General features: G+C 34.3%; 1 protein-coding gene across 1 annotated transcript; it reads left to right on the forward strand.

Annotated features, from left to right (window-relative positions):
• The first annotated feature begins 543 nt into the window (after positions 1–543).
• Positions 544–1,500, forward strand: LOC145557391 (uncharacterized). Its single transcript, XM_081618573.1, has one exon. The coding sequence runs from the start codon at positions 544–546 to the stop codon at positions 1,498–1,500; it is 957 nt and encodes a 318-aa protein (XP_081474699.1).
• Positions 1,501–10,688: the final 9,188 nt, after the last annotated feature.

Raw genomic sequence — 10,688 nt, forward strand, 5'->3', positions numbered from 1 at the left:
CATGTTTCATCGTGTGGTTATCGTTATTTTTTTAATATCATTGATGATTATTCCCGGGCTGTTTGGATTTATTTGATGCTTGATAAGACAGAAGTTTTTTAGATTTTTATGGCATTTGTTGCTATGGTCGATAGACAATTTAATCAAACAATTAAAATTGTGCAAAGTGATAATGGAACAGAATTTAATTGCTTGAAGGATTATTTTGTTGCAACTGGTATTTTGTTTCAAACCTCGTGTGTAGGGACTCCTCAACAAAACGGGAGAGTAGAGAGAAAACACAAACACATTATAAATGTTGGTAGAGCCTTGAGATTCCAAGACAAACTACCTATTTATTTTTGGGGTGAGTGCGTTTTAGCCGCAGCTCACTTGATTAATCGAACTCCTACTCCTCTTCTTCAAAATAAAACTCCTTTCGAAATACTCTTTAATAATCCCCCATCTTTTGGTGTTATTCGTACTTTTGGTTGTCTGTGTTTTGCACACAATCAAAATACGAGGGGGAATAAGTTTGCCAGTAGGAGTCGTAAATGTGTTTTTATGGGGTATCCCTTCAGTAAAAAGGGGTGGAAGCTTTATGATCTTGAAACAAAGGAATTTTTTGTGCCTCGTGATGTGAAATTTGTAGAAGAGATGTTCCCTTTTGATAGCCCGGATGAAGTTAATATTGAGGCAACTTTTGGTGATACGGAGGACAATATACATGTTGATTTTGCTGATTTTGACTTGAAATATATTGCTACTGACACTCTTGAAAATGAGGCCACGCATAAAACACAACAAAGAGGAGAACCAGTCCACTCCGCAGCCACCTTGCGGCATAATGTTGCTGACCGCAGGGAGGCTGCGGAGCCCCCTGTTTCAGCCCCTGCCACGCAGCAGCAAGGAGGGGAACCAGTCCACTCGGAGCCCCCTATTTCAGCCCCTGCCACGGCTCAGCAGAAGCTAGGGGACGCTGCCACTGTACGCCTAATGCAGTCCGTGCAGCAACTCGGTGGTACTGCCATGGAAGAGCACCAGCAGGCCACCTCCCATCAGCATATAGACCCTACGGTACAACAGAGACAACAGGTAGACCGTGAGTTGGGTCGAGGTTTTCGGGAAAAATATCCTTCGGTTTTGCTCAGTGATTTTATTACACACACGGTTGTTGCTAAAAGTCCGTCTCCGCCATCCAATCAGTGTTCAGGTACTCTGTATCCCTTAGCTCATTATATACATTGTGATAAATTTTCTGTGAATTATCGGAAGTTTATTTCAACTGTTGTTCAAAGCAAATATCCGACAAGTTTTAAAGAAGCTATGCAATCTGAAGGATGGCGTAAGTCAACGAATGAAGAAATTCGGGCCTTAGAGAACAATGGTACATGGACTTTGGAGCCTCTTCCCCCGGGTAAAAAGGCTCTAGGAAGTCAATGGGTCTATAAGACCAAGTTTCTTTCTAATGGAGAGGTTAAGCGCCTCAAATCTCATTTGGTGGTATTTGGGAATCATTAGAAAGCAGGTGTAGATTATGATGAGACATTTGCTCCGGTTGCTAAGATGACAACGGTTCGCACTATTCTTGCTATTGCGGCCGCCAAGAATTGGGAAATCCACCAAGTGGATGTGCACAATGCATTCCTTCACGGTGACTTAGAAGAAGAAGTCTACATGAAATTACCTCCTGGTTTTCAGAGTTTGAATCCTTCATTGGTTTGCAGATTGAGAAAGTCACTCTATGGTTTGAAGCAAGCACCTAGATGTTGGTTTGCTAAACTTACCACAGCATTAAAACAGTATGGTTTCAAACAATCTTACTCTGATTATTCCTTATTCACTCATACTACTCGTGATACTCATATTACAGTTTTAGTGTATGTTGATGATTTGATTAAATCTGGAAACGATTTTGCTGCATTGAATGTTTTTAAGGCCTATTTGTGTGACTGTTTTAAGATGAAGGGTCTAGGTCCTTTGAAATATTTTTTTGGGATTGAAGTGGCTCGTAGTTCTGCAGGTTTATTCTTATGTCAGTGCAAATATACTCTAGATATTATTTTTTAGACAGGTTTATTAGGCGCGAAGCCTAGTGGTTTTCCCATGGAGCAAAACCACAAATTGGGTTTAGCCACAGGCGCACTGCTCACTGATCCGGAGTCTTATAGACGACTTGTAGGTCGTCTGATTTATCTTACTGTCACGCGCCCTAATTTGGCATATTCAGTTCATATTCTGTCTCAGTTTATACAGCAACCACGGTGTGAAGACTGTGAACACTGGGATGCCGCATTAGGGTGGTTTGATACTTGAAAGGGACTCCTAGACAAGGTATTTTATTGAGCTCTGATTGTGACTTAAATTTGCAGGGTTGGTGTGATTCAGATTGGGCTGCTTGTCCTCTGACTCGACGCTCTTTATCTGGTTGGCTAGTTTTCCTTGGAAAATCTCCTATTTCATGGAAAACTATTAAGCAACCAACTGTTTCTTTCTCTTCTTCGGAGGCCGAGTATAGGTCTATGTCTTCGTGTTCTAAAGAGCTAAAATGGGTGAAGGGTTGCTGTTAAGTCATGGAGTACAACATCCAAAGGCAATTAAGTTATTTTGTGATAATGAAACGGCTTTGCACATCGCAAAGAATCCAGTTTTTCATGAACGGACAAAGCACATTGAGATCGATTGTCACTTTGTTCTTGATGCTATTACTAAGGGATAGTTATCTACATCTCATATTTCGACATCTTCACAGCTTGCTGATAATTTTACAAAGGCTCTTGGGAAAGCACAATTTGATTATCTTCTTTCCAAGTTGGGCATTTTTTATCCCCATGCTCCAACTTGAGGGAGGGGGGGAGGGTATTGAGATTATTAAGATATTATTGTATATTAGGAAGATTTGATAGAATATTTCCATATATTTATCTCCTATATTTTAGTTAATTTCCTAAGATCCTACGATATCTTTTGATACGAAGACTAGGACTTTATAACTCTATATATTCCCAATTATAATCAATGAGAAGGCAAGCAATTCTATTCCAATTAATTTCTAATTCTCTCTAATTTATCAATATTCTTATTTATATTTATCCTTTTTTTAAAAAAAATGTACAAATTATAAAAATAAATTTTATATAAACCGTGCAATCCACGGGTTCTAACCTAGTTTATTAATATATTGTGTTGGGCGTGGTCCAAATTTTATAAGCTCATTATTTTGGTAGAGTATTTATGCATATTTTAGATGTTTTCGAAAAAATCAAGTAAGGTAGGTAGTCCTTAGGGCTTGTTCTGATTGACTGAATTGAGCTAAACTGAACTGAACTGAACTTATTGGAGCTGAACTGAACTGAATATTTTATGAGAGAAGAAAATTAAGAACTAAACTGAACAGAAATTATTGGAACTGAACTGAACAGAAAATAATCTGAAGAGAACAGGTCCTAAGTCTCCTTACCCATATTTTCTCTAGAATTGTCAAGTAACTTTATCATTTTTGAGAATTCTTGACATTGAAATCAACTAGAATACATGGTTCGTGAACGTTTTGGAATATTATGGATACAAGAGTAATGAAGGAGGTTCTGGAATTTTCTGGGCATTTCTTCCAAGCTCCATCTACAACTATAAATATAGAACATGGATATTCAATCTACATACACATATAAGCCTTTTACCTCTTTATAATTCTCTACCAATTTACGAATCCACTATTCTTATTTTTTTACTACTGCTTTGTGAGTTCCTCTTAAGGCCGAGCAAAAGTACCCAAAAAACGATCCGTAACCGTTCTGAAAATTAGGGTACCCGATCCGAAAACCATAACGGTTCGGGTGCTCGTTCCGATAATTTGTTATCGGGTATGGTTATTGGGTATCATTTTAAAATTAACGGTTACCCGATCCGTCGTGAATTTTTGGTAAAAGGTGCACTTTGTGTCGATTATTGACACATAGTAATAACTATCAATGCTTTAGGAATATGTTAATCAATATATTTATCCGTGTGATGTCAAGCATGTTGATGGTTCTGATAAATTTAATTAATCTTGTTTACTTGAAAAAATAAGCTAATTAGAGTTTCTTAGCAAGGCAAAAGTAATCCTGCATGACGCATGGTCTTTGAAAGCATCAGGGTTCTTCAACTTGTGATGTTGATCTTAGTGTTGCTAATTGTCTTAATCTCTTTTTTTTTTTTTTTTTTTTTTGTAGAATTGAATTTAAAGGTCTTAGACCACTTGTTCCCCCTGTATTTTGGTGCCTATTTTAAGAATCCCACTACTAGTGTCGAAGTTAGGTATAAGTCATGGGAATCTACACGTTTATAAAAGCGTTTATGTGCCACGTTAATCCTTTTATAATATGCCACGTCATTTCACAAATACTTCATGATGCCACATCACCTACCCAACATCTCGCCATATCATCACTCAAGCAATCTACATTACTTAAAAATATGATGTTAAGGGGATTTGAACCCCCAACCACTTATATCATCAAAGGTGGCTTATTAACCATCATAGCTCATTATCAAGAGTGTTATAAATATTATAAACAATTGTACATAACTGTAAATCACATGATTTAATTATTAAAAAAACATTCAATAATATCGATTTCATATTTCAAAATCCTTACAAAAAATGCCCCAATTTCACGAATATAAAAGTAGCAACCCGGGACAACGCCGGGGCTACTCACTAGTTTAATATTGAAATATTGCAGCTTTACTCAAATGCATTGTTGTTACAGTTATGAGATCGTGAGATGGTGTTGGCATTACAAGTTAGTTGAATACGCTCCTCGTTTTGCCGCGCAACCTAAATATGTGGTTATATAATTTTATCTCTGTCTATTGTGGCTAAAATGGTTTTGTATGGGTCTTTAACTGTTGTAATCCATCCCCTTTTTGCGGTGCTAGGACTTAGGAGGGAAGGAAGAAATTTGCAAGCGAGCCTAATTCTTATAGATGCTGGTACTACTGCTTATGCCACTTGTACCTGTTTGTGCCACCACTACTTGCTGTCTGCTGGACGCCACTGCTGTTGCTGCTACTTGACACCACTATAGTTGCTGCCTTCTATTATTTCCTCTTTGGTCTCTAGATTTGGAGCTTGTAATTTTGTAATTCTCACCTTGTTGTGTAGGGCTGTACAGAGTGCGGTTTAGACCGCACCAAACTGCACCTCGAACTCTCCTACTATTGTGGATGTGCTCCTGTTGTATAATGGGTTAAGCTACCAAACTAGCTAACACTCTCATATTGTATTTTTTGTGAAAGTGTAATTTTACAGGATTTATTAATGGAAATATCAGATTTATTTATATAAATATAAGTGTATGTGTGTACCAATTTAAGGTGCAATTTTGGTACTTTTAATAGTGTTAATATAAATATTGGTTAATTTTTGGTTCTATAAATACAGATGCAACAATTACATTTTTAATTAATTGTAAAGTGTATTAATTAGCAGGGGTTAAAGGTATAACCGCAGCAATGATTTGCTGCAGTTGTTTAAATGCAGCAAATCAATCACATTGATTTGCTGCCCCTGCATTCGCTGCCACCCCAAAAACGCAGCAAATTAGTCATTTTTAACCACCGCAAATAAATGTTTTTTTACTAGTGTTAGGTACCTGGTAACCGATCCGAAAATTCGTGTACTCGAAGTCCGGGTACCCGAAATTATCGGTTCGGGTTATGGAAATCACTTTTAGGGATTTTGGTTATCGGGTACCCGAACCGTTAGTACTAACGGTACGGGTACCCGTCCCACAGCTCATCCTTAGTTCCTAAAGTGAGACTCACTGAGAGTTCTCTTGTACTCATTATCAAGGGTAAATATTACGGGTCCATTTCTTTACTATTATCATGCCTATTTTTTCCTAATTATTTTATCTATGTCTACCTCTATATGTACTGTACTACTAAATTGATACTGGTATACGTACAATAAGATAATCAACATAATTTGAGACATAACTTTGTCAACACACTAGTTTGTTACTAAGGCTATAAAATGGTCAAATTTACATGTCTTACCCATTCGTCACATATACATTATTCTATCGTCCTACAATAACCTAAACAATTATAGAAGCCACCTTACCATAAATGATGTACGTGTGTGGAGAAATATAGATGTAAATTTAAATTTGTAAACAATTAGTAGATTCAAATTATTGATCGAAATAAAATGTAAAATTTTGGGTATGATGTCTAATATGATCTTTCGATTTGATCTCCATATTAAATTTGACTTGGCTTATGTGCATCTTTGATTCTTAATTGAAGGTCTTTTGATTTTAATCAAATATCATTGTTGTGCCAAAACTGGGGTTTTCGAAAGGTTTAAGTTTTGTCGAGTCTTCTCTTCATTCTTTTGACCGTTACTTGTCAAAATAATGTTTGTTATTATTCTTTAAGGGAGATACTTTTTTTTAACTTGATTGGCTGGTTATTAAAGAAAAAACTTGAGTCATTTAGGTATTTATAGTTGAATTCTCCTTTTAAATGAGCGCAATAGATAAAGATTTAATACTTCATAATTGAATGAGGGGTTTTATAACTTTAGTATACATTGGGCCTATCACTACACAAAAAAAAAAAAAAAAAAAAAAAAAAAAAAAAAAAAAAACACGCCTTTTTTGTGACTGAATTTATCGAATGGCACCAAATCAGTCGCTAAATTAGTAAATTAGCGACTAATTAAAAAACAATCGACAATTAGCGACTGACTTGTTAATACGGTCACTAATTAGCGACTGATTTTTAAAACAGTCACAATGTCATTGAATTTATATACAATCAAAGTCAAAACTTGGATCTGGGTTTTTTTTTTTTGTTCTATAAGAGAATTTAGCGACTGCATATCCGTCGCTAATTACCGACATAAATAACTTCAATCGGTAATTAGCGACTGAATGTTACTTCTGTCGGTAATTAGCAACCGAATGTTACTTCTGTCGGTAATTAGCCACTGATTTAAAATCAGTCTGTAAAGTGGAGAAATCAGTCGGTAAATCCTGAATTACCGACCAAAGGTTACTGGCCGCTCTTTACCGACTGAATTCGGTCAGTAAAGCATTTAGCGACTGATTTTTAAGTTTTACCGACTGATTTTTTCGGTCGGTAAAAAGCCTTTTTTTTTTTTTTGTAGTGTATTATTCTCGAACTTGGTAATAATGATCCATTAGTATTAGTTTGATTATCTCGTTTTGTTGGGTTTTAACGAACTCATTAAATTAAGCTTAATGCAATTCACCCAAATTAAATAAATTTATTTATATTATCAAGTCGCCGAGTTTGATGACGAACTACAATATGATATTTGAACAACTTTTAGGATCTTTTATCAAAATTGCTAATTTTACAAAAGTATTTATCAAAACGGCTAATTATAAAATTTAATTCCCAAACTAGCTAATTTATTAATTTGGAAGGAATTTATCTATTTCTTAAATTCCTTTGAACGGGTTTGCTTCACTTTATGGTTTTTTTTTAATATAAATTTTGGTTTTTTGTTTTTCTTTGGGAAATTCTAACGCCATAGTTAAAATATCCCATTAATTTGAACCGTAACATTCAACATAATATATTTGCAACAATTCTCAATTTTTTAAAAAAAAAGTTACACAAAATAAACAATCACTCAAAAAATAATTGATCCAAACTTCCAATCACAAAAAAAAAAAAAAAAAAAAAAAAAAAAAAAAAAACACCATTTTTTAACACATAATGATAGAAATATATTAAAGTCTAAAGGCCCAAAGTTTCTAATGCACTTACAGGGAGAAAAAGGTGCATTAGAATAAGATAAAAGCCTAAAATTTAAAAAGCAAGTAGGAACAATCAAGTCTTGATTTTTTTTTTTTTTTTTTTTTTTTGGGGGAAAATCAAGTCTTGAATATAAATAACTATAGTTATACAATTATTAAATATAGAATCATTTTATTTGCTCCGAAAACAATGAATATCAAAGCTTCTTCTAAAAGATTGAAGATAAGGCACCCAAATCGATCAAGCTGCAGTCTGCACATACAAGCTAATAATGTATTTATAATTATGCATATACCTCTAAAATAAGTAGTAATATATATATATATATATATATATATATATATATATATATATATATATATATATATATATATATATTGGTTTTTAAAAAATCATCTTTAAGAAAATTTAAAAAAAAAAAAAAAAAAAAAAAAAAAAAAATTAATAAAGTGAACCAAATCGGTCGGTTCAAAGAAAAATAATAAATAGATAAATTAATTCCTTCAAAATTAATAAATAAGCTAGTTTGGAAATTAAATTTTATAATTAGCCATTTTGGTAAACACAAAGTCTTATATGTGGCTGGCCACACCGTGTGGCCAGCCACTGTAGGGGTTACTTTGCTAGTGTAATGGGGGTTACTTGGTCAGTATTAAAGGGGTTACTTCGTCCTTGTTATAGAGTTACTCAGTCAGTATTATAGGGGTTACTTTGCTAGTGTAACGGGGGTTACTTGGTCAGTATTAAAGGGGTTACTTCGTCCTTGTTATAGAGTTACTCAGTCAGTGTTATAGGGGTTACTTGGTCAGTATTAAAGGGGTTAATTCGTCATTGTCATAGAGTTACTCAGTCAGTGTTATAGGGGTTACTCGATTGGTATTAAATTATAGGGGTTACTTAATCAATGTTATAGGGATACTTTAAGTGGCTACACGGTGTGGCCGGCCGCACACAAGACGGGTTGTTTGGTAAATACTTTTGTCAAAATAGCCATTTTGATAAACGATCCCAAATTTTATGTGCCTACAACAAGGTGAAGATGGAACATATCTACATGCATTATTGTCTATATAGAATGACAACTTTTCTATGCTCTAGTTTTTGGCATTAACTTTGAGTCTTGCATTTTGTTGAATCAATCAATTTTCGACATAGATTAGATGTTTATTGGCATGTTATTTAAAAAAAAAAAAAAAAAAAAAAAAAAAAAAAAAAAAAAAATTGTACAATTTATTGTCACTCTTTTATACAGATAGTGACCATTCACCAGAATTTGGATCATACATACTACACAGTATCTTATTCACTTATACTAAATATATTTGGCCATAATCCACAAACTTAAAATTGGGACAAAAATAATACGACTTATAATTATTACTTGGTATTAATAATAGATATTTGTCAACTCTGATTTGTCGCAAATACAATAATGTATCACATGCATCCTGTCTATAGCATGTGCGAGAACAACTCAGTTTCTTGTGTTAACCCATGATTTGTAGTGAAAGGTACTTGGACATTTTTCTTTGGGGTGGATGCTATGGAACTAATTCGAGTAATGGGACCTTTTAAGTGTTGTATCTCGTGAATGCTTTGACCGTTTGTTTTCGGACTTGTTATCTTTACTGAAATATGGTGTTCTAATGATTGAAATATTGAATCATATGTTTTGGTTTAGATTTTTTTTTTGAAAAATTGTTAAAAATAATACAACCTTTGTCCCATTCTTTTTTAATAATATAGCCTTTTGATTATTTTGTAATAATACAACCTTAAGGGGGTGTTGATTTTAAACAAGATAAAATCGAATTTTCGGTGAGTTTTGAGGTGGGAGAAGGGGAGGGGATATTCCATCCTTCCTCATCCCCACCACCAAAAACTCATCCGTCCCCTTTCTTAGCCTCAAAGTCCGCCGAAAAATTGATTTTATCTTGTTTAAAATGAATACCCCATAAAGGTTGTATTATTACAAAATAATCCAAAGCTTGTATTATTAAAAAAGAATGGGTCAAAGGTTGTATTATTTTTAGCAATTTTTCCTTTTTTTTTTTAATCTAATTTGACTAAATTTTGACTTTATTTGTAATAGACAGAGATGACAATATTAAATGGATATCCGCTAATCCGCTCTACCTGCTTTAAATAAATGGACGAAAACTCGAAATAAATGGTAAAATGGATGAGAAACGGGTGACGGATGAAGCGGATGATGAATTGGATCGGATGTGGATGATACTATTCAAACAATATGTTGTTATTGTTTCCTTTTTTATTAATAAAATAAAAAAATTGTATAAATAACCGAATATTAGAGTTTATGTGGATATATTTTTTCACTTTAAGGACGCACTTGGATTGGGAGTATTAAATTGAGGGATAATAAAAGTCAAATCTAGCAAAATTAATGTAAACATAGGAGAGGGGGAGCTAGTGATGATGTGATTGTAAGAAGATTTATATAGTGATGGTGTGGTGATAGGTGAGGAAAAAAAATTTATATACTATGTAGTAATAGTGTGGTGATAGATGAAGAAAGGGAACTATTATTCTTGTTTTGGGGGTAATAGATTACAATATTACACTAGGGGTGGGGGGTTGTTAGCCTATTACCCTCATTTTGAGGATAATGATTCCTCCACCCCTCTCTTTTCCTTTTGTCACTACAACCTTAATTGTTTCATAAACACCTTTGTCTCTCTACAATAATACCTCTAATTAATTATAATTTACCTAGTTTGACTTTTATTAACCCCTTTATTTCCCCCATTCTAAGCACCCCCTAAATGTTCATCCAGTAATCATCCGCTCCACCCGTTTCATTCGTGAATGATGGATGGATGGATATAGATGATGGTTGAAGCGGATGACGGATGGAGTTGGATGGAGCAATTGGAATAAGGGATGAATGCGGATGAAGCTCCACC

Source organism: Chenopodium album, chromosome 9 (assembly GCF_948465745.1).
Source record: "Chenopodium album chromosome 9, dcCheAlbu1.1, whole genome shotgun sequence".
Taxonomy (NCBI): domain Eukaryota; kingdom Viridiplantae; phylum Streptophyta; class Magnoliopsida; order Caryophyllales; family Amaranthaceae; genus Chenopodium; species Chenopodium album.